Raw genomic sequence first — 25,309 nt, 5'->3', positions numbered from 1 at the left:
AATTGTTTGTCTACATCCATTATCCCCTGGAAGACTATCATTCAGCTACCATTCATCACCTTTGGGATCCTCTATGCAAATGAGGTCAAAAGGTCAATGCCAGGATAAGTCTCTTCCTGTTGAGTTTTGCCTTGATTTACATAGTCTTGAGATTCAGACCCTAATCACAATACATTGGATAGGCAAATACAGGAATAGATATAATCATAGACACAGTCTCACTCACACAGACAATGGATGAAACATTAATCAACAAGTGAATCTTCACACAAGACTAGCAAAATATGCAACTTGCTATTTCAGAGAGTGACCTCCTATATCAGGGACTTTTACATGTTGGCTGCATTCAGACTACTTTCCTCAAGTGAATGGCTTGCACAGCATGTAGGCCTCCTGTGTCTGTAGTCTTGAATTGAGCATCGACATGTCTTTCCACACCAAGAAACAGTGCAAACCTTGGAGTGTTGTGACTGAGTCTGCAAACACAGACCCCAATCAATCACCAATTTTACAAGCTGGTGAGCCTTCAAAGAAACCTAGCACAAAACTTTCTGTATTACATGTATTTCAATGGAGAAATTTCAACACAGTCCCATTGAGCTTATTTAGTCTGTGAATTCAGACTACTTGAAGAACCAACCAATAATTTGGAAAACAGAAAAAGAAACTTGGCATGATTTTGCGGGATGTGCATTTTCCTGTTAGGCACATAAAACATGATGCAATCACAAAGCAAAACCGATGCAATCCGAACATTTCCTTGGACACTTTGAGATGGGTAGCATGCATCAGACGCAGAACCAACCAATGATTCACACATACAGAGCATCATGTAGGCCTATAGATGTGTACATGAATGTCCATGTAGTCTAGTTATTCAGACAGTGCCACTATCCCATGCGAACTGTCAAGTCTGTTGGCCACAAACCTGCCGTGAGAGGGAAAGGGAGGAAACTGACAAATTTCACCTCGTGAGCAGGGAGGAATCGAGCAGGAAAGCATCAATCTATCTTTAGATGGGAGCAAGATCCATTCATATTAATCACCACTTTGGATGGCATTAATGTTCACTTTCACTTCATTCCTACCCCCCTTCTTTGTTTAAAGGTCAAGTCCACCCAAGAAAAATGTTGATTTGAATCAATAAAGAAAAATTTACAAGCATGATACTGAAAATCTCATTAAAATCTGGTTTTCTATTAAAGAAAGTTATGACATATCACTTTAGAATTGCACAAAAACAATTACATACATCCTGGTCGGTATGCAAATAAGGGTATAGTGTCACAGACTCAGTATTTCCTTTTCTATTTTATTACATGTACATGTAGATGAAATGTGAAATATTTTTATATCCTCATTATTGTCTTGTGAAACAAAGTTTTATTCCTCTCTGAACATGAAGAATTTCCATTGCTTTTTATGCTTCAGTCAATTCAAACAATACAACAAAAAAATGGTAAAGGACAACATCGAATCTCTCACTCACAAACTGCTTTGTGAAAAATAATAATACAGCAAAACATAACTTTCATCTGATTTGATAAAATGTTCAGCATAATAATTATGCTTGTTTCATTTTTCTCTATTGATTCAAAATCAAATCAACATTTCCCTGGGTTTTACAAGTTCAACAAAATTTAAATTTAATCCACAAAGCATTAAATATCGAGAAGATGACCTGTTAAACCAGATACACATGTACATGTACCAGCATTTTGGCCAAAGCTGTGTCCTTGCCAAGGTATTATACATGTACTATATTGAATTTACGTCTCTTTCATACATGGCTGTATGTATGCAATAGGCCTACAGCATAGCCTCATAGAGTACATGTAGTCTTTCCTTTCACTTTTCTACAGTACAGTACAAGTACTTGTATGCAGGACGGCATGAAAAGGTGTTGAATATCAAAATCATGAATGTAGGCATACATGTACACGAGTTACTTTATACATGAAGGTCATAATTTGTAAACAAGACAAAAACACACCAAAAATGTCAAGATAAAATCAATCAAATAGGCCTACATGTACACTCACTACACTGTACAAGACCAAAATGTATAGCCCTACAGTACAGTGTACATACATGTAGGCTACATGTACATGCACATGTAATGTTTACCCATTCCTCATTGATATTCTAAAAAGGGCTTTATACATGTACATGTACAATATCCATTGAATGTTGTGACATATGCTACAAAGATGTACATGTACATGAAGGCCTAACTGTACATACAATTGTAGGTGTACATGTACTTGCAACAAGTTGAATTGAAAAACCCATGTAACTGGCATTTGCAGAGTTTTTTAATTACAAACCTAAAAAAACAATCTACAGTGTACTGTACATGTACGTGTACATGTGTACATGTAGTACAATAATCTATAGACAAAGTACATGCAGGCCTACTGCACCTACGGTGTCCACAAATGCTTGCCCAAGACAATAAATTTGATATACACTGTATAAAAATCCAACAGAAATGGTATTGCAATGCAAGTTGCATCAATTTGTAAAGACCCTTGTAACTAAACATCTCCTTCCTGTGTAGATCCAATAGGGAACAGCTTCTTGACCTCTTCATTAAAAACAGGGGCAGATCGTGACAACTCCTTTCCCTCATTGCTGTGTGTTAAAGGCACACTCACAGAATACATGAAAAAAAATTATTGTTTTTCATGTACACATGTACATGTATTCTAACCATCGCAAGAACCGATTAATGCTATTAAAGCACTGTTTGAAGACAATGAAATTTGTGAGACATTTCCTACTTTTGTGCAAGCACCATGAGCGCAGAGCAGAGGCGGATACTGGCACTATAAAAAGAACTCATCGAGTCATCATCATCAGAAATAGACCAAATGCTTTGGTCTCTATCATGTTGGTTGTTCCGCTGAACTCTGCTGGCTCCACTCACCAAATACAGAGACCGAAGTTCTACTGTACATGTAGCTCGATCTGTACAGGGGACTCAATGGCCATGTGTTTATGTCCAGTATACTATTAAGTTCGGATAAAACAGGGAAGTGAAGTTGCGCGACAGCCGAAGTAAGTCACTGTTTTTCCTCTTTTCAGTTTTATTTTTCCATTTTGGTGCATTTCAGGCCAAAACGGAATAATAATCTTTATTTTGGTACAGTTCTTTTTATATATTTTTATGAAATAAAGACAAAAATCGATGAGCCCCGTTGGGGGATTTTGCATTGTTAATCCCCTAATGGTGGCTGCATGATAGCGAGCCGCCTGTGTACGAGAAAAAAATTAAAATGTTCAAAAACTCCTCGAAACCGATGGCTGCCAGCTGACGACATCAGGAAGTGCATAAATTCAGCGCTTTGTATCCTCTGGAAAAAGTGCTATATAAATCCAATTATTATTATTTATTATTATCAAATTAGCATAAAATTTTGAAGGTGGGTGTACAAAGCCATACATCATTTTAATCATTAAAATGCATATGGTGCAACAAAATCTACCCATGTGGGCAATGTAACAATACATGTATGCCTACATAAAGGCCCTACGTGTACGGCCGACACACAAATGTACAGAGCACAAGAGCATGGCTGAGAATATGCAAACAACCCCACAGGCCACGACGCCACCACAACCCTGTCTGGGTCACGCAGGGCACCCACACACACAAGCACTGACTGACTGCAGCGCACAGAAGCTGTGTTTGCAATAGCAAGTGAAGGCATGTGAGGCAGTGATTTTATAGCATGCACGCTCTCCCATTGTCTAGCATCCTATGCCCCTTTCATTCGCACACCTCTGGGGGGTCGGGGGTCAAGCGAGGACTGACGAGGTCAAACCACTCACCAACCTCCCTCTGAACTGTCAACAAAGAAAAGACCTGCTGGTGTTTTTTTTTCTTTCTTTTTTTTCGGGGAATGCAGACTTTCCTGGTTTCACTAGTATCAGTGAACTCTTGCAGGGCGCAGGTTTTCCTTATTTTTCTTTCCTTCCAGCCACTTCCCAATAAATTTGATGGGAGAGTTTCTCTCTCTCCCCGTGGTTCCCAAGTTTGATTTCCTACACAAGGCAATGACCCTTTCACCAAGGTACCCCCGACTACACTATTTAATCAGGGGCACAGAAACTTCAATACACACCTACATGTACATCTACTAGTACTATGGCTACTGCTATAAAATGGCGTAGCCATTTGAATTTGTAGCTCAATAAAACTAGAAGAACTTTTTAAATGTAGATCATATACTGTACATGTTTGTGAAGAAGTATTAAAGTTAAACTTCATGCCTGTGGCATACATTTTTTTTCCTGTCAAATAGACATAAGAACAAAAACCATCAAAATCATGCAGGCCTATCATGGCCGAAATTATAAGAGGTTTATGCTCTATAGAGAACCAATAAAGATTTTAATCTGTAGCGCAGTTGTTTTGTGCACTCCGTTTCAAGAATGAAATGAATTTCAAAACTAAACACTTTCAAAATTAGTTTTAGGCTGTGTACAGGAATTCAAGCCTTGCCTGGGCCTATGCTGTTAATAACATTTTAACCTCTACAACAAAGAACATATTTGTAGGCCAACATGCACCTCATATCAAAGAGATACTGCAAAGACACAAAATTGTGATTTTGAACAATGCCAACTGATAGCCTCACCGTACACAAACGCGCCTCATGAGGGGTCAGAGCTGTGCTTAGAAACGACATGTACCTTCTATTCAGCATGCAGACAATGGGTTCCCCCATTCCTATACACTCAACTCCCACCTGATTTCAAAAGGTTCCTTTTTGTTAAGCAAACAGCTGCCACACGACCAAACTCGCCACCTGCCTATTCAGGTGACCCAGCTTTTGTGCATGTTCCATCTTTTAGAGAAAAAATTGAATTCCTATGCATGATGCTTATTCATGAAATAATTCACTTTTCTCTTTACTATACAAACTTAAAGTTTGTTGTATCAGCTGCAAACTGCATGGTTAATGGTTTTGCCCCTTATATTTATACATACATTGTACATGTAGGCCCCCTACACATGCAGTACATCATGTACAATGTATGTATGTTCGCATTTTGTATTATTACACTTGCATACTGTACAATGTATATTATCATTATGAAAAAAAAAATCTTATGCCTGGCCATATTATCATATACAATGTAACTCGCATTTAAGCTAGAGCTCTTACCTCAAAAAACTATGGCTGACATAATTTACATGTAGAACAATTACAAGAATATTTCAGTAAATGAAAATGTGGTATTGACCATCTGTACGCAAAAAAAAATCTACAAAATTACAAAAGTGTGTCCTTTACACCAAATGTATTGCAGCAAAATGCCCCATAGAAGAATATTTCATATTCTTATGAAATAAAAATGTGGGTTTATTTATCAAAAACTTTGGAAAACAATGCAAGAATTGTTTATCATGGAATTCCAATGATTGCAAGATCTAGCCTTGTGGGGTAATTTATTATTTAAAAAAAAGACCAACATTTCTGTTTAATACATGTAGGAGAAATGGTTTGAAACTCGACTGCAGATCTCTGCACTTTTTCAGTAGACAATTCAATATTTGCACAGCATATGGCAATTAAACAGTACGTTTTTTATGTACAGGTAAATATATCAAATGAACAAAGTAGATCTTGGCTACTCCGACATGTTGTTTAGCCAATAGGGCTTGATTCAGCGACTGTCACAAATGTATTTTTTATACTATGGTCTAAGTCATCATCAGAAGAAGCATCTGATGTCACTCACAAAGGTTTAAATTTTTTCCACCAATAATAATATTCACCACGTTCACCAAAAAAGAATCTATTCTAGCATGTCTAGAGAGATATAATTCATTCCCAAACTCTCTTCTCTCTCGCTCAGTCATTCTCATCTCATCGCCATACATTGTAGGCCTAATTCATCTTCATTTTAAACTCTAGTCTCTACTTTCACTCTGGAATCAAAAGTGTCACTGAGTGACTGACACTGCACTGCCACTAGCTACTACTAGTCACTGTTCAACTTCTGATCAACAGACAACTCAACTGACCGGGTCAATTTCACTTATTTTTCAGGGGAAAATGACAATTTTCAACATATGTACTTAAAGCAAGTGAATCTAGATCCATTATTAATTGGCACAAAAAAATATGTTTACGTCGAATTTATTGAAATGGATGTGTGGTTGAATTGGAATTGTTGTTGGAGACCAGTCATGCCAGTCGAGAATTATAATTTAAAGTTGTCCAAAATTGATAGTGATACACAGGTCTGTCTAATCTAAAAATCAAGAGAGACATACAAATTAATGGGTATTTTCAGACCCCGAATTACCTTGCATATGGTGGTGAATTTTCGACAGTTTAATCTTGAAAACATCGCCCTGTTTGACGACACACGAACATTTACAATTCCGTTTCTATAGCCCGCGAAAGATAGATGGCTTGAACAATGGACTTCTCGCGTGTGTTGCGTGCATTCCCCAGCGACGAATTCCTGACGATCTCTCGAGCACGTTGTTAGCAAATGTTACCTTGTTTTCCACTTTTTCCACACTTGTTTCGACTACTTCCACTAAAAATCCAATTTGGCTTGCTGTTTCTGATACCTTCGTGTCCTTTCAAGATGCTGAGTCCTTATTTCGTGCATTTTCAGGGCAATTTTGCCGAAAAATCTTGTCTTGTTTTGGCCCTGTGTGTTCCTTTCCTCAGCATTTCGCCATCTAATCAACATGTCTTCTTTGGAATCGATCAGCTGCCACACGATGACGTCACGGCGAGTTCATTCGAGAGAAGGCGCATTGTTAGGAGGGATAAACTTTTCTTTTTTTTCAAAACAAAACAAAATCGGGAATCTCTGTTTGAAGTGTAAACATTTCGTGGTTTCTCTCTTTCAGAAAATATAAGCCTACTTAATTCAATCTTGAAAGTATCTTCCAATTTAGGACCTGTTATGGAGTTGTTTGAATGATAATATTCTAATTCATAAAATTTGCTCTCGATCTGGAAATTCACGTGGGTCCCCCCAAGGTCCCCCCCCCTAAAATTTAGGTTGATGACCCTTTTTTTTGCTTGTCAAAAATGTTGGCGATCCCCTCCTAAGATTTAGGTTGATAACCTTTTCTTTCCTGTGTCCATCCAAAAATTTCAGGTGGCCACCTAAATTTTTTGGCTTCCAACGCCAATATAATGGTAGGCCTACAGAAAATGGAACTTGTTATTATTATCTATTCGTTAGTTTATGACAAGCCCAAAATTCTCCTGGAAATATAAACATCATTTTCTTATATAATCATAGGGCGAATGTTTGAAAAATTGGATCTAAGAGTGGCCAGGCATACAGATGGGGGGGCTGGGGGCGCCTCCCCCCCCAAAAAAAAAAATACTTAGAATAAAGAGAAAGGGTGAAATATGATATTACTTTCTGAATAGCATGTCAAAATCTTCACAAAATTTGTTTTGTGATGAAAATGTCGAAATCTTTGCTCACTTGTTTCACTCGTTCGCAGCTTTTTATAAATTTTGCCTAATACGCCATAACTTATCCCCTCAAGATTTTTGACTCACTACGCCATTGCATTAGATGATAAATTCTTAGAGTTTTGAAACTCCTTACCATGTTTATCTCAAGCTTCGATCAACTTTTTTCATTATTATTAAAAACAGAATAGAACCCGGAGAGCACTATAGCGTACCTAAGGGGGGCAGACTGCCCCCCCCCCCCGACCAGTCACAACTCATGCAAGGGACGTATCCCTTTTTCCACCGTCTCAGATCAGGGCCCCATGTATAAAATCTAATATTATCATGTTAACCAGTGGCGTACCTAGGATTTTCCACAGGGGGGGGTGGGGGGGGGGCAAAATCGTCCGCCAAAAAAATTGACAAACAAAAAAAAGAAAAAAAGGTCTTCAAGCTCATCAGGAGGGTGGGGGCAAAAAGGTCTTTCAAGCTCGTCAGGGGGGCAGGGATACGTTCTTTGCATGGGTTGTGGCTCGTCAGGGGGCAGAGTGCCGCCCCCCCCCCCGGTAGGTACGCTAGTGATGTTTTATCAATATCAATGGAATTTTTCATGGAATCCTTGATTTTGATTGGCTGCTAAGCGTTGTTACCATAGTAGTTACCATATAGGATAGCAAAATTACCATAAAAGTAACTTTTATGCAACTGGACCCAGAGTTCCGCATATATACCCCACATGACGTAAACTTTAATAGCGACTAGTCGCTAAATGAAATATAACAGCCTATCAAGATCTTCGTTACATTCGCATTTAACTAACAATGGATACGTACTTATTCTTTTTTGCTTGTCAAAATTTCATTCAACTCGACTCCCCCCCCCCACACACACACCTTTTAAAAATCCTGCGTACGCTTTAGACATAATTTTAATGTGTGTATATATATATATATATATATATATATATATATATATATATATATATACATTTTCTTTTTAAGATTGTTTTTTTTAATCCCAGCCCCCCCCCCCCATCAATGAAATTAACATCAAGAAATTCAAAATGAACAAATATATTATTTCAAATGACCAAATAATGAAATACCTGATTAATATCATACGTTTTCTTGCTGGTCTCTGATTTTGTCATGTTTTGCAGTGTTTATTTTTTGTGTATTGATTTGCAGTCCCTTTTTAGAATTAACATAAATTAACATAAACATAAGCCCGGAATATAATACGCTGCCTTTTGATAAAACAGAAAAAAAAATTAGTTTCTTGGGAAAAAGAAACTTTATATCATTATCCCATAAATAGTTGAATTGGAAAATAACTGACCAATTAATGAACAGGTAATTCACTCGTCAAATATATTCATTCGGTGTTCCAATAGAATAACCCTCGGAACCGCTAGTCGTGAATATTGTCCCTCCAAACTGAACGAATCTATCTACCCTAAAAGGGAGTGTAATCGCCCGGCAACCAATCTATTTATACCGCCAGTGATATGTGCGTGGTACGAACCACATGATCCCGCGGCGGTAGTATTCTGCCATTTGCTTGGCATGGACTGAGAAAATCGTGGGGCCCACATTTTCCTCTGTGCAGTGTCCCTCACGTCTTATTTGAACCCCTTTCCATTACGGGCCATTTGGTTTAATCCACTCGAATTACATAACAGTTCTACGTGCGGGAATTTTCGTCATCCAGACGCAATATTGCGACGTATATTACAGAATTGATATTTCATAAGCCGTATTTTGTCTTACAATGTATTTCATTTCACAATGGCATGGTTATCGTGTAAATCAGAACGACCTATCAGGAATAGGACGTTATCAATTTGTATTTATCATATCCCCGACACTGACTCCTTTGTTTCTGTCCACTGTAAAAAAAATGAAAAAATTAATAATACATAATAATAGTAAAGTGACATAATAAATATATACATAACCGCTCTATTCCAGCAATTGGTATATCTTCTGATTATTTTTTTTTCGGTTACAGTTTCATTTACCTCAGTATCAAAAAGATTTTTTGGAGAAAATCGAAGTTCCAATTTGCACCGATGCAGAAAATTCGTCAAAACTCGATATGGAAATTTGCATTAAAAAATAATGCATGACGACGTGCAAATTTATGCGCTATCCGATTCGATGAAAACCCTGATTATGGAATAATAAAAGTTTAATTGAAAAACAAATCTGCTGTATACCAGTTTGAAGATATACCTATATTTTTAAGTAAAATGGAGGAGGATTTTTTTGCCACTGGTTATGGGGGGCTTCGTAAAATTTCAATGTGAATTGTAATTTTATAATTTATCTGCATAATTGTATATAACAAAGTTTCACAAAATATTTATAAGCAGCCATTTTAATATAAAACAGTCCCTTTCCAGGTCAGATGTGCTACATGAGCTACAGCATATTCGCTTCGCTCTCAGATGTGTGGGAATCTGCGCAAAATGTGTTATACTTGCGTCTCGCTCCAGGGGGGGGTGCATTGGCGGCGGAAGCCAATAAATTTAGGGGGTGTCCACCTGAAATTTTGGAATGGACATATGTAAAAAATAGGACAAGCGCCCCAAAAATTTTTGACAAGCAAAAAAAAAAAAAAGAAAAAAGGTCATCAACCTAAATTTTAGGGGGGGGACAACACACGTTTCAGGGGGGGCACGTGAATTTAGGGGGGGACGCAGGAAAAAAAATTGACAAGCAAAAAAAAAAAAAAAAAAAAAAAAAAAAAAGGTTATCAAAAAAAAATTTAGGGGGGGACCGTCCCCCAACTTAAAATTTAGGGGGGGGACACGTCCCCCCCGCTTCCGCCGCCTATGGGGGGGTGTCAAATGTATTGCTGTATACAAACGTGACGAAATTATTTCGAAACACCACAAACGAGTTTTTCTCTGTGTGCAAAATAACCCCAGAAACAAGTTTTTCGCGGGCTTCATTTAGACATTTTGGCCCCTAAACAAGTTGTCGCCAGAATATATGACCCCTAAACAAGTTTTGTCTCGGGCTCGAACGCCGCAGAAACGAGGAGGAAAAACCCACGGGGGAAAAGCTTGGGGGAAAATATACCCTAAACACGTTTGGCTAGTAAAAAAAATCTTTAGAAAAGAAAACACACTCCGTAGGTTTTGACCCCGCGATTGCATTGACCAGTCTTTCAAAACCATCTCTTTTTAGTTGAAAATCTATGTTCTTGAAACCCTTTACTATAGTGCAAGCGCGGCCTGCGTCAAAAACTAAAAAAAAACCTTAAAAGCGTTTTTTTTTTTTTTTCTTTTTTTTTTTGGGGGGGGGGGGGTCACGCATGTGTAGAGCAATATATTTGACTCTCCCCCGGTCACGATTGTTGTTTCCTGGCGCTTATAATTATGTCGACCCCCCCCCCTCCCCACCACCGCCACCACGAAATCCTGATCCGTCCTTATGTTAATTGAAAGAAACTGATTTTTTGAAGCAAATTATTGTTCATCATTACATCCGACTAGTACTTTTCTGCAACTGTCTCAGAGTAGGTCCATGCTTGTGGAGGAAAAAATGCAGAACTTTCATGATAACGCCACCTACGACAATAAACATTATAGTTTCCACGATTCATATCCGATTCTGACCAATGATTTTATATGGCATGGTGTGCCGTCTAACCCTGCTTTTCACCACTGTTTGATGATAGAATTTTAAGTTGTGATAGTGCTGGTCATTTGCATGCATTTAAAAAATATATGATAGTAATATGAAATTCGCCTTTTCAGTCCCCCCCCCCCTTCTCTCTTTTCTTTCAGATCTTTTAAATACACAATAAAAACACTGGTTAAAATTCTTATACAAGTGTTTATCAGAAACCTATACAATAGTTGTTAGGGCACAACAGTTTAAATTGTGTTTGATTAACGGCCTAACCACCAAATTTTTAAAAATACCTAATCATCAATAATGCATGGTTGTTTACACTATAAAACAACTACTGTAACTTTGATATATCATGTACAGTAAAGAGCTTTGTATGAAATTTTTAAGTACGTAATTGTGTATCCGTCAGTGTGCTCATTCTGCCCCTATACATTTTAATTCAGAATAAAATAAACTGAAATAATATTAAAAATCTTGCTTTGATGGAATAATAATCACATCTGATGTATGTAAAGATGAATATGAAACACATAAATCAATCATATCGAACCGTTCATAAAAGTGATATTCGTTAGTCTAATTCTGGATCTGTGACCACAGAGTCATGCCATTTGACATCAAGCTTACCAATAATTTGATCTTTGGGCCGATTTTATGATAGATCATATTTATAATCATTTCAAGCTGTCGTAGAAATCAGCTCCACACTGCAAAACCCCCGGTGTTGATTTAACACCAGCTCATAAACTATATATATCCACACCAGAGAAGTATTGAAACAACACCAGTTTGGAATCAAACCGTTGCTGTTTTAATACTAATTGTTGTATAAGCACCTTTTTGGTGTTATTCCAAAACCAAGCTGGTGTAGTTTAACACTTCTCTGGTGTGGACATATATTCTGGGCTGGTGTTAAATTAACACCGGTGTTTTTGCAGTGCACAGTCAATTATTGCAAAGCTTTCTGCAACCAAACCAAAGTCTATGGCCGGACAGGACAGGTATTCTGAAGTCGGGTTTAACTTAAACTCAGGTTTAAAGTTGTGGTTTAAGTATGGGAGCCAAAAGTATCAAAATTTATATTAAGTTGTATATTTCTTTGGTTTACTGTGCTCTTTCCTGATTCATCGATGGTGAAGACAATCATCTATTCATACTTCCTACATAATTATGAATGATTTGAGAGCCGATTGAGCTGAAAGTATTTGATATTTCTACTGTTAGTGATTTATGTAACAATTGGCTTCCCATACTTAAACCACAACATTAAACCTGAGTTTAAGTTAAACCCGACTTCAGAATACGGGCCTATGAAATAATAAGAATCATTCTTCTTTCCCATCTCTATAATCTCTATATTTCTGCCCATAAACTTGTATTATTTCATTATCATATTTACCCGGCAGATTGAAGGTATCTTTCAAAATAGTTTGTTTAGAAAATATAAATAAACAGCAAACTTATGCGTGTATAACGTTTTCTTTATTTCTTTGGTCCAAATACATACAGCGAAGTATAAAAAAGTTCAATAGATGATAATTGAAAATATCTTTGAATATTACAAAGTGGTATTGAATCCTTGACTAAGGAAAATTATGATTACAAAAATGTTGTTTACAAATTGTATAACTAGTTGTATAATAACAATCTTGTTTAAACAAGGTTTTAAATATAATGATCAAACAACTCATTTTAACCCCTTTTATCATTGCAAATCGTATCTCGAACTTTGATCGAGGCCAATAACAATAATCGCTGATATCCATCTACATAACATAAAAAAAGAGAACGATATAAGGTATAACTTATCTTTACATCATGCAAATAATATTATGAGTATTATAAAATGCAACCAATGCCCAAGCATTACAGCTGACTATAAAGACTGTAAATATTACTTTAAAATAATCATTATCCCGTATATTTAATGGCAATAATGTTTTGTTTTCACTACAAAAATTATTTATAAAAAAAGCATTGTACAGCTAACAATTTTGCGTGGACAATACACAGATATTATAAATGCCTTTTTTTAGTTTCGTACAATTCAATACAGCCTTATCAAATCATATTCATGCAGTAATACTTTTTTGTGGCAGGTCAGATAAAACAATTCTCCACCCCCACCTCTCTCCCTCTATTTCTCTTCTTATTTCTGTCTCTATTTTCTAAATCGGACCCCCATCATCACTCTCTCTCTCTCTCTCTCTCCTTCCCCTCCAACTGTCATCTTTACCCTGAAATTTCTTTCATTTTTAAAAAGTTCGTTTTTGAAAATGCATTATACTACCGAATCCGAAGAGCTTGACTTGATAATGCACTCGCCCACAAAGTACCCCCCCCCCCATGCCCAATCTGAAAAGGATGATAACTTCACATATATGACGTTGCTTAACTTAAACAAAATATATAGATATTGATGTTTTTGCCTTCCTTTATTGCAGCCTACACGAAATTAGACAAAATTGAACAGTTGTTGTGGATACAGTAAGGAAAGGATTTCATTGTTATCCTGTTGTGGACATTTACGGCTTGCAGTAAAACGCCATCTACGGCAGAAACATTATACTCTCAGATCCTCAAAATCCGTCTGTGACACTGCAAAATGAAAAAAAATATAATACAAACAACAAATATAGTTATGGGCAGAATGTACGGGAAATATTGTTTGGGGCGGGGTGGGGAGAAAGAAGGCGAGAGGGGGGCATAAGACAGAGAGATATGAGGTAAAATTCCATTAATTTTCACGGTAATCTTGTTGAAGATGTTTAATTTTATTCGTGTCAATCGGACGACATGAGTTTTCGCTACCGTGATGCAAGACAAATTCAAGCCAATTAATCAGTAATTCTATTGAAAATGCACGTCAAACGACAAATCACTGTCAAGAGGTCTTTGTCGAAAATTGTCAACAAAAAAAACAAAAACATATTCGTCCTAAGTTTTGGAGCTGACAATACGTCGCTTGTCCAGAATGCATGCAAGACAAAACTTCTGTCTTGATTCGTCTATTTTTGACAAAGCCTTCTTGGTTGGTCATTGTCATGAAGGGCATTTAAAAATACATTCTTTATGTTCTTAAATATGTCGTGCGTGTTGGTAGCGAAAACGTCGTATTTGACAAGTAATCGTATATCTAAACTAAAACAACTGGAGGATCCACGGGGGGCACAGCCGGCTCGTGCCCCCTCACCCCTTTGAGAGACTCAATCAAAATGTGTAATGTAAAATGCCGTTAAAACACGAATGTACCCCCCCTTGAAAGTGAGGTCCCTCTTTGGTTTGCTTTGTTTTTTGCTTGTCAACTTTTTTCGCGGACGAAATGTACTTAATTCTTGGTTGAAATATTTTTCTTGCTTGTCAATTTTTTTTCAGCGGGGAAAAGTGCCCCCCCCTTCGGAAAAACCTGGATCCGCCCCTGACTCAAACCGTAATGTTCGTTAAATCCCTCGGAGAATTGCATGTCACTATTCCATTTAAATTACAAGATTAAGTTAATGAATGTGCCCCCAAACGTTGTGGTGGGAAAGACTAAAAAAAAACGTTTTATTGCAGAAATTCATTCATATTACGTCATAATCTTATTCGATTGGGAGCCCAATTAAAATAGAATATCTGGGGCCTGTTGCAGAAAGAGTTGCGTTTAAACGGAAGCCAAAAATCAATCGCAAGTCCCAAATGCTCGCTGTTGATTGGTTGAAAATCATGTTGCGCTTGATTTTTAGAGATGCGATTGATTGCAACTCTTCATGCAACGGGTCCCTGCATACTTTGTCTAAACCTTCTCAATCATGGAAAGATGGGGCTGAAAATTTCAGGATATATATAGGCCTAATCATTGTCCGTAGCTTTCCAATATCCAATTACTAAATGTAATTTAGTAATTGCATTAAACGGCTATTTCGAATAAAATAATTAAAAGGTGAAGATGTTGAAAACATTATCGAAAGAGGGCGGTACATTAAAATTTAAATCCTTATTCTAATGGGTCTTGTAATATTCGGTGACGTTCTCATTACCGGTCCCTTATTAAAGATGCACACTTTGATATGACAAGGGTGTGCGCGTGCATACTAACCTAATTCGGATAAGTTGACCCCGGATAACCGACTGGAGGTGGTTGCGGGTATCCAGTAGTTGGTGGAGGCGGTTGCGGATACCCGACTGGGGGTGGATTCTGCGGGTACGGATATGCTGGTGGGGGTTGCTGTGGGTAGCCTTGTTGGGGGTACGGGTAGCTCTGCGGTGGGGGAGGTGGTGCGGTTCCAGTCGGATAGCTAGGCGGTGGAGGGTTGGTCACGTACTAAAGATAAGTGAATGATATAACGAAGATTAGACAACCTATTTCCCCTTCCACGATAACTCAACTCCTAGATAAACTCCCCCAGCGATTTATTTTCTTATTTATCTATTCATTTTTTTATTTCATTCAAAATGATAATAATAATCATTATTTATTCATTTTTATTTATTTATTCATTTATTTATTATTTTTTGTGGGGGTCCATATATCATCAAACAAATAATTTCTCAGCCATCATATTTATTTCGATATATGAATATATATATTTCTTTATTCGGATAACGTTCCATACTTACATTACAAGATGAATTTATGGAATTTATATAACATATGTGGGGGATGCTTGCATATGACGTCAGCTTTAAAAATAGATAAATGAATAGATAGATAAATAAATGAATAAATAAATATAAAAACATAGCTCTCTTATTCTTGGGTGTTTTTTTTTAATCAAACCAATATATATCTAATTTTTTGTTTCTACGTTTGTTTATGGCGAGGGATGCTGGAATGCAACAACATATACATGATTTTATCTTTATATGCCTATATGTATTCATGCCTTAACCCATCAATCCAGCCCGCATAATAATACAACTTGAATATAATCGTTACAATAAACCCATTAAAGTCCAACATTGGTATTATATTACACATCTCCATCATCATTGCCATGTTAACGGACAGCTCTTAAAAAGTTCAGCGAAAATGCAGGCATTCCTTCATTGCAAACTGAGTGTATATTTTTCTGTACAGAAATGCCCCCTCCCTTTTTTTGAAGAATCCTTCATCCATCCCCGTTAATGAATACCAATTTTCGGCAATATTTTGTGTAAAAAAAATATGTATGCATGCCATCAATATTATTGGTGGGCTGATGACAAACACCCTTCTTCATTTTCCGTATTATAGTGGAGCGTTGTGGCCCAGTGGATTGGTCTTCGGACTTTGAAACAGAGGGTCGTGGGTCCGAATCCCAGCCATGGCGTAATTTCCTTCAGCAAGAAACTGATCCACATTGTGCTGCACTCAACCCAGGTGAGGTAAATGGGTACCGGTAGGAAGTAATTCCTTAAGAAGCTGTGTGCGCTATGAACGCCTGACTTAGCCGGGTAATATAGGAGCGCCTAGAGCACCTAACAAGGTGGATATGTGCGCAGTATAAATATCCTATATTATTATTCTATTACATGAAATGAGAATTATTTGATATTTTTTGTAAGTGTTTAAAGGTAAATGCTAGTTTTGGTAACGATATCAAAATGAGTTCGTACAGAATTTAATGAAATGACCACTTAAGTGTCTGTTTGTATAAATAAAACGCATGTGCCAAATGATTCTGGAAGAAATTGTGTAATTGCTGAGAAATCAGCAAATAAGCACGGGATTCGGGTAGGGCGTCGGGCCCGACGCCCTGAGCAATGATTATACATTGTCCCACGTGCGCTTATCTGTGTTGGGGATTTTCGGTGTGAACATTTTTCAGCGTAGATTTCAAGATTTCACAAAGTTCACTTTATGTGACTGTACCAGATCTAGATCCTCGATGATATACTGACAATTAAGCCTTGTTTTACAGACTTTCTCATGAAATCAGTGTTTACTGCAGCTACTGGAATTTCTCTTTAAAACAGGTCTCCCAGGTAACAATGCCATAAAAGGGATTCTTTTGACACAGTACATTATTAGTCAATGCTATTTGAATTTTCTAACAATATGCAAACGAATTAGGGGAGATAACATCGCATCGTCAGCAGCTAGCCCATTGCATATTCATGAGGACTTTAAACTGTTTCAGCGAAATAATTTATAAAAACCATTGAAATGCCAGAACTTTGTTATTCCTTGTTCAATTTGGGTCAAATTGCCAGTGGTTTGCTTCTTGGATTTAACTCGTTCTGTTTAAATCACACAATTTTCAGCCGGGAGAAACCCTTCAATGATAATTTTCTTTGCTTGACAGATTTTTCTTTTCAAAGACATATGCTATGATATTCTTCCCCGTTTCACATTTTGGCGGGAACAAACAAATCAAATAATTAGTAATGGTAATGTAATGAAAAGCAATATGAACATTTCTACGCCATCACACCCCTCCAATTTATTAAATCTTTGATCCACCCGCAGCTGAACGTTTGCATGATATAATATTTTTACTACACGGATAATAAAAAATGGATTAGCAATACAATTAAAGTATCACTAAAATCTGTCGGTCTACTTAGTTACAACTTAGTCTGCTGGGCAAACCCTTCACTCGAGTAAAGGGTCTGAAGTGCAGCCTACTCCTGCCTTGTGAACTGAAGGCCCTCTCGCTCAGCAAGTTTGTATGTACTAGTCTTTGCGTGGAGACACACTTGTTGATCAAAATTCTAGTCAGGGTCTGTGCCCGCAGACTGGTCACAACAACCGACAATGCATGATTGAAATTACTCATTTAATTTTGGACTGGGATCTTAATCATCATCAATGTTATAAAAAGAAAAAAAGAAGAGTGATGGAGCTTACAACAACTGTCTTTTCCTCCTTGACAACTGTCCTCGGTGGGGGCGGCTGACGGCTTGCACTGGCAGCGGCTGCGGCCCCGGCCCCTAAGGCCGCCCCTGCCATGAAGCCGAAGGCAGGACCAGGTCCATGGTGATGATGACGATGTGGAGGGGGATGGTGGTGGTGATGGTGGTGGTGGTGGTGTCCAAACTAGATTGAAAAAAAAGAATATATAGGAAAAATAATTATTCTATAATTAGGCCTAAGGTATAATGCAAACATGTTGTGGTGATACGGGGGAAATGACCATAAATCTATCCATTTCAACATGTTTAAGGAGGGGAGCGAACTGACAGCACTTGTGTGATATGACATTGACTGTGTGTTAAGGTTAGCTAGTCCCTAAGTAATAGGTGTCGATGTCTGAATGATGATCGGATCAGCGAGTGAGCAAAGCGACCGAGCTGGAGGAGGGTGTGTGTGTGTGAGTGAGGGGGGTGGGTATCTCCCTCCAATGATAGGGACTTTTCAAGATATTGGCATGCGAAAATCGCATTTTAAAGCATACTAAGATCACTTTGTAATATCGTAGTTCAATTTCACTATGAAATTACCAAATCACATATATTTCCTTCAAAAAATCATGAACACATTGACTAAACGATAGATGCGAGCGCAATGCACAAATAAAAAACCCCCGAAAACAAAACAGATTTTTTTTTTTTAAATCTAGAACGGGACATTCTATTCATGCTTTGTAAATCATGAAAGCTTTGGCAATTTGGTATATTCCGGTCTTCCTACTTTAGTAGCGCGAAGTGCGAGCAGAAAATTGTTATTCTGATCTGAAACTAGATAATTTTAGCAAGTTTTAATAAAGAAGAAGTTGCGTATCTCATGAGAAGGCGTGTTCTAGATTTAGTCATAGACAAATAAATAAAATCAATAATGCGAGCGCGAAGCGTGAGCTGAAAATATTTGATATTCCGATCTGAAAAAGGGTCGATTAAAGCACTGTTAAAACACTGTGTAGGAAAATTGTGAAGTGGATATGGATCGTACTTAATAAATGGGGCGACATTCTAAGGACATTCATCAACATATCTTTATAGGCAAGAGATAAAATTTGTCGATATGCCATTCTGAAAATAGGGACATTTTGATTATAGGAAGAATTGATAAAATGTTATTATCTTTATTATTACTCTAATAAGCACAATGAGAGCGTGAAATTTGTAGATATCAAGGCTTGCCAATTGGACATTTTAAGCACGTTTGTTATTAGGAATATGATGCATGGATATATTTTAATTGATGCCTAAATGTTATATGTTTTGACAATGAGACCTGATAAAGGATATTTTTTGGAATAAACGAAGAGCATTGGTTCTTCAAATAATGCGAGCACGCAGCTCGTGCTGAAATGCTAATATCAGATCATAAAACCGTGACGGACATTTTGCAAAGCACTTTTTAAAGATAAATTTGTAAATCAAACAAAATGTTTAACGCTCGCTATCCGAGCTGAAATATGTTTTGTATAATGACTCCAAAACTTATTATTTTAAGCTCTACATCAGCCTTTTGAACAAGATCTTGCATTATGGGTAATGATGCTGATAAGATTATGAGTAGTTGAGAACTTAGGTCAGGGGTATTAAAAGGTAAATGGTGCGTGTACCCTTTAACGGAAATTTTCAAAGATGTAAAAATGACGACCGATATCTAACATTTTAATATTATTTTCATTAATTCCCCATTCTCATTTTTATCAACACAAAGACATTAACTGACAAGGGACGTAAATAAAAGAATTGTTAATTAATCCACTGTATTACATTGCGGAATCACATAGATATGACCGTGGATAAACAAAAACCGACTCCGGAATGACCCAAGCTTCTTACGTTATTTTCATTGACATACCATCGGTTGGTCTGGAGTCAGTTTTGTTAGTGTGGCAGTAGCTACACAACTTTGAAAGGAAAAAAATCAAAGGAAAATAAACATGAACTTTCATCTGATATTTACTAAAAGAAGAAAAAAAATTATAAAATTAGGCGTTGTCGGTGTTGCTGTCATCTACGTTCTACGGTTGCGATCTTTTCAAGATACTAGTAATCAAAACAAGTCGGCGCTACAGCTGCCACCCCCGGAAGTGGAAGGGGGGGGGGGGGCTTAAGTGATCGCACTTTTAAAAAATATATGATATGAATATAGTTAATTCGGATAATTCAAGGTTTTGATGCCGTCAACAAGACATATTTCAGTTCACTGCATTTAGTGCCCGAACCCTTTACCCGGACAGTTGCGTCCTATAGATGTTAGAAGTAGGCCTCATAATGACAGTGAGTGTACGCGTGTAAAATATTTATGCTTTCTAAGGAGATATCATACTTTTCTGCAGGGGCAGTCCATATATTCAATTATAGGCGGGGGGGGGGGGTAGAAAGACCCGGGGCAAGACGACCCGGTGGTGACATCATATTTTTGCTTTTTGTGTCCCGTGCCCAATATTCCACATGTGATGCACGGACGCGCGGTGAACACTAGTTTTACGAAGAAACAACCGTACAAACCCGAATCATCAGACTATCAGACTTTGAACTGCTCCGATAAATATGAACAAACGACATATTGATATTCATGTGTACACTCTAAAAATGAAGTGCTAATTTAGCTCATAAAGAGCGTGTATAGTGTCTGCACTTCGGAGTGCCGATTTCAAATTCTTAAAGAGCGTGTATAGTGACTGCACTTCGGAGTGCTGATTTGTCTAATTCAAATTCAAATTTGAACTAGACAAATCAGCACTCCGAAGTGCAGTCACTATACACGCTCTTTAAGAGCTAAATTAGCACTTCATTTTTTAGAGTGTAAATATACAGACATCGGGGGCCCGTAACACAAATCTTAGCATTCATCGAAGATGTATTTTTTTTAACAAGTGCACATGCACCTGGTTACCAATATGCGTATAGCATTTCCATTTATTTGAAAGCAGGATAAAAGAGCATTGTTGATTAAATGCCTTGCCTACGGCCAAAGGTGCCGCGGCCGGGGATCGAACCCCGGACTTTCCATGTATATCCAGGCGCCTTAGACCACTCGGCCACTGCATCTCATTGACTATAACATACGATCAATCATGAAAGTCAAGCGTATTGGTAGCCCATGTAGACCAACTGCTTATAAACCAAATGATAATGAAGGATCATATATACTTGGAAAAATGCCCATCAAGATATAATATGATTATTGTCTGTTCATTTCGTAAAATGGAAATAAGGGTTCACAGTTAAACCATATGAGGAAGTTATGGCACATTCACGTTTCATAATACGAGTTTCAGTGTTTATACATAATTTTGTGAATAATGAAATCTGCTGCACGGCATGCATGATACAGTGGAAATTCCCCATTCTATTTTTAGTTTGAGTAAATACATGTTTCGTCAGTTCCCTTTTTTGTTGAGAAACATCCTTACAATACGAAAGCAAAATTTAATTTAGTTGAAAAGGAAATTAGACGAAATGGAAGGCAGTATATATGGCTCACTGTAGGGCCTATCTGTTTCCATCTATCTAGACTAGAAGGGGCCAGACTTGAATAGCATTCATGCTATTTTCTGGTTCCTATTATTCTTGCTTTTCTATGTATTCATAACCAATTTTCTGTAAACTTGTAAATTGGTATTATCATTGCATTGGATAATCAGTTCATTCATTCATATCTCTAAATAAGAAAAAAATATGACGTCAGCTATGGAGCGTTGTGGCCCAGTGGATTAGTCTTCGGACCTTGAAACAGAGGGTCGTGGGTTCGAATCCCAGCCATGGCGTAATTTCCTTCAGCAAGAAATTTATCCACACTGTGCTGCACTCAACCCAGGTGAGATGAATGGGTACCCGGTAGGAAGAAATTCCTTGAATGCTTTGAGCGCCTAGGCAGCCCAGCTAAAGCCGGGGTAATAATAATAGCAGGGCCCGCTGGGAGAACAGTTTTCGGAACTGAAGCGGCTTCCCTGGGTAAATATACCTATATTATTATCATATTATTATTAGCTATAGATTTTCTCGACACCACCCTCCCGATATACAAAATGTCGTGACACTGCTCTTTTCGTGTATAGGTCCTATAAGAAGAAAATATAGGTGCACTTAATATTGTTAGCTATGATTATGATCCTTTCTTTGAACAAAACCCTCCATTTCAGTATTCTGATCTTGATCTGAGATAGAACCGATTGTGTCTGATATTGAACTTAACAAGCTCTGACCACCAACTCCTTCCCTCCTTTCATTTTGAATTATTTTTATCAATTAATCAACGAGTAAATAAATGGATAAATTATTTAATCAAGAAAGTAATGAAGCAAGTAAGTAGTAAGAAAGCAAGTAAGTAAGAAAGTAAGAAAATAAGTAAGTAGGTGATTATTCAATTATGTTTTTATTATTATTTATCAATTCGTGAATATTTATTCATTTTGTTCAGTACTTTGTGGGAGGGGGGGGGGGGGTGCTTTTGTCCGCTGATTATCCTTACAGTCTGTTTTTCAGTAGGGCTTGTATCTTAATATTTACGTTCCCGACCTGCATGTTATCTTGATTATTATACATAATAATTTTTTTTGTTTTATTGATTATAATTATATCAAGATGTATGTAACAAAACTTATTGTAAATGTAAATGATTGTTGGAAATCGAAAAATAAATGAAAATATTTCTATAATTTATCTTGCCCTTTTTTCAATAAAGAGAGAGGACGCGGAACAGTAAGGCTGGAAAATGTCAGCCCCCACCTTCCTCACTCAACATGTACAAAATAACAAAAATATATGAAAAACCCCATCAATAAGCATGTTGGTATTATTATCATTGTTATTATCATCATCATCATCATTGTGATAATAATATTTAGCCCCTACCTCTGAAGGGATCGACCCCCTACTTGATCGTTCGGTATAGCACCTGTGTGGCTGTTATTGTGTCTGCCCTAATCTCGTGTATTATATTCATCTTACGATTTCTTTCTCTTACTTTCAAATCATTGACACCATGTGAAAATGTAACACTGTGGAACAACTTCCCTGACCGTAAAATTATAAAGAAACAATGACATATTGTTACAAAGTAAATACTGATAGAGTCTATATAGGCCTGCATTGAACACCCTCCATGTAGTTAACCTTCGAGAATGTTACATATCCTTCAACATGTTCAATGATTGTGCAAAGGCTCCTATGTGTTCTCAATGAGACAAAATATGTCACAAACTAATATAGTACATAAATTGCATAAAATTAACAAGATATATATATATATATATATATTTATATATATATATCATGTATACATGTATACAATGTATGTATAATATTATGTATGTGTGTTGTGGATTTCGTCGAAACAAATTGTTAAAAAAAAAACATCCGCGATAGAGAAAACTCTGAATTTTACAAAGTAAGAGATTGCTTACCGGCATTGTTAGATGTTTTCCTGATTTTCGTTATTCAGCAAATGGTTGCTCTGATGAAATACGCCTCGTCTAATCGTCCCGAAGAATCGAAACTAAAACACGCAACGATTGACTTTGCTTTGGTGCGCTACTTCGTCCTTTTCACGGTAAAAAACTACTACTTGTTTGCTTTGATCAGCAAGAGAGGTCACACCGGGTAAACCGCCTCCAGTCCGACCAAAGCTTTCAGGTTATACCCAACGACATAACCACCAGTCGATTACGAATCGGTTTGCTCCTTGTGCCTGTAGTATTTGACTGTTCTCTTGCACGTCGATTATGTCCAAGTTTGCATTTATACACAGTGTATGTCACGTGACCGTATAGGTGAAGCCGATCTTACCAGTTCCTTATCTGCATGACGTCATTGGATGGGGTTCAAGTTGGCCATAAAGTTGTGTTGAATGCCTTTAATTTTATCTCATATTTTATTACTTCATTTATTCTATCTATTGCTCTAATCTTCAATATGCCTATTACTTTTACACATTATTTTAATTGTCTATCCCTTTTTTGAGGGGAGGGAGGGGTGGGGTGGGAAAGGGTGCAGATTCTCACTCCTTATATCAACGGGTAAATAGTCTGTCATTTAAACGCATTACATATCAGTCCAATAAACAACACAATTTTTAGTTAATGAATATAGCAAATTCAATTTTGTTATTCTTTTTTCGGAAGGGAATTGAGTTTTTACTCTTCTGACGCCATCACCCTATCATTTGGAGGGAGAGGAAGTCATAATATATATATATATATATATGTATGACTATAATTAAGCTGTTCGAAGCAAAGGCTTCAGTCCCCTCCCACATCCACTCACACACTGTACACACCCTAAAATGTTTCGTCGATTTTGCTTCCTTTACTCCCCAATCTCTTTACATTTCTATCTCCCCCTCTCTCTTCCTGACACCAATTCCTTCTTAAAGACATGGTATCTTGATACGTCGATCAAACATACATTCACTCTCATATTTCACTAACAAAATTTCAAGTAACAGAAATCAGTAATCCACAAAGTAATCTCTCAAAGTGGCTGATCTTAAAGGTCAAGTCCACCTCAGAAAAATGTTGATTTGAATCAATAGAGAAAAATCAGACAAGCACAATGCTGAAAATTTCATCAAAATCTGATGTAGAATAAGAAAGTTATGACATTCCAAAGTTTCGCTTATTTTCAACAAAATAGTTATAAGAACGAGCCAGTTACATCCAAATGAGAGAGTCGATGACTTCACTCACTCACTATTTCTTTTGTTTTTTATTGTTTGAATTATACAATATTTCAATTTTTACGAATTTGATGATTAGGACCTCATTACCTGAAGCACAAAATGTTAAAATAAGTGAATTCCACGTGTTCAGGGAGGAATGAAACTTCATTTTACATGACAATGACGAGAAAATAAAAATATTTCATATTTTATATAATAAAATACAAAGAAATAGTGAGTGAGTGATGTCATCAACTCTCTCATTTGGATGTAACTGGCTCGTTCATATAACTATTTTGTTGAAAATAATCGAAACTTATTGTTTTACATCCGATTTTGATGAAATTTTCAGTGTTATGCTTGTTGAATACGAAATTTTATGAATATCTGACCATAAAAGGGAATGTAATTGGTCACTTTATTTTATTTATTAAAAAAACAGCAACATTAGCACACCTAGTTACCAATAATGCATAAAGCATTTCCATTTATTTGAAAGCAGGATAAAAGAGCATTGTAGATTAAATGACTTGCTCACGTGCATAGGTGCCGCGGCTGGGGGTCGAACCCCGGACATTCAATGTAAAGCCAGGCGCCTTAGACCACTCGGCCACGGCACTTCTATTTCGGAAATAAATCAACGTTTATGGCGCCATCACATGACGAAATCTAATCCATAACCTCAAACTGTAAAT

At 37.1% G+C, this 25,309-nt stretch overlaps 2 protein-coding genes across 3 annotated transcripts in view; both read right to left on the bottom strand.

Annotated features, from left to right (window-relative positions):
• The window catches only part of LOC121421021 (homeodomain-interacting protein kinase 2-like), a 100,488-nt gene extending 93,745 nt beyond the window's left edge, over positions 1-6,743 (bottom strand). For both annotated transcript variants that reach the window (XM_041615606.1, XM_041615607.1), the window contains exon 1: positions 6,322-6,743. In XM_041615606.1, coding sequence (XP_041471540.1) covers positions 6,322-6,328 — 7 coding nt within the window. In that variant the 5' untranslated portion in view covers positions 6,329-6,743. The remainder of the gene's footprint in view (positions 1-6,321) is intronic.
• A 6,449-nt stretch (positions 6,744-13,192) lies between these two features.
• LOC121421371 (leucine-rich repeat extensin-like protein 6) lies at positions 13,193-23,678 on the bottom strand. Its single transcript, XM_041616068.1, has 4 exons — positions 23,362-23,678; positions 17,904-18,092; positions 15,171-15,395; positions 13,193-13,690 (listed from the first exon to the last, which is right to left on the bottom strand). Exons 1-3 carry the CDS (start codon positions 23,365-23,367, stop codon positions 15,171-15,173), a joined length of 420 nt encoding a protein of 139 aa, XP_041472002.1. The 5' UTR covers positions 23,368-23,678; the 3' UTR covers positions 13,193-13,690.
• Positions 23,679-25,309: the final 1,631 nt, after the last annotated feature.

This window comes from Lytechinus variegatus, chromosome 9, assembly GCF_018143015.1.
Source record: "Lytechinus variegatus isolate NC3 chromosome 9, Lvar_3.0, whole genome shotgun sequence".
Taxonomy (NCBI): Eukaryota; Metazoa; Echinodermata; class Echinoidea; order Temnopleuroida; family Toxopneustidae; genus Lytechinus; species Lytechinus variegatus.
Note: the sequence above shows the minus strand (reverse complement) of the source record. Positions and strands in the feature narration are given on the sequence as shown.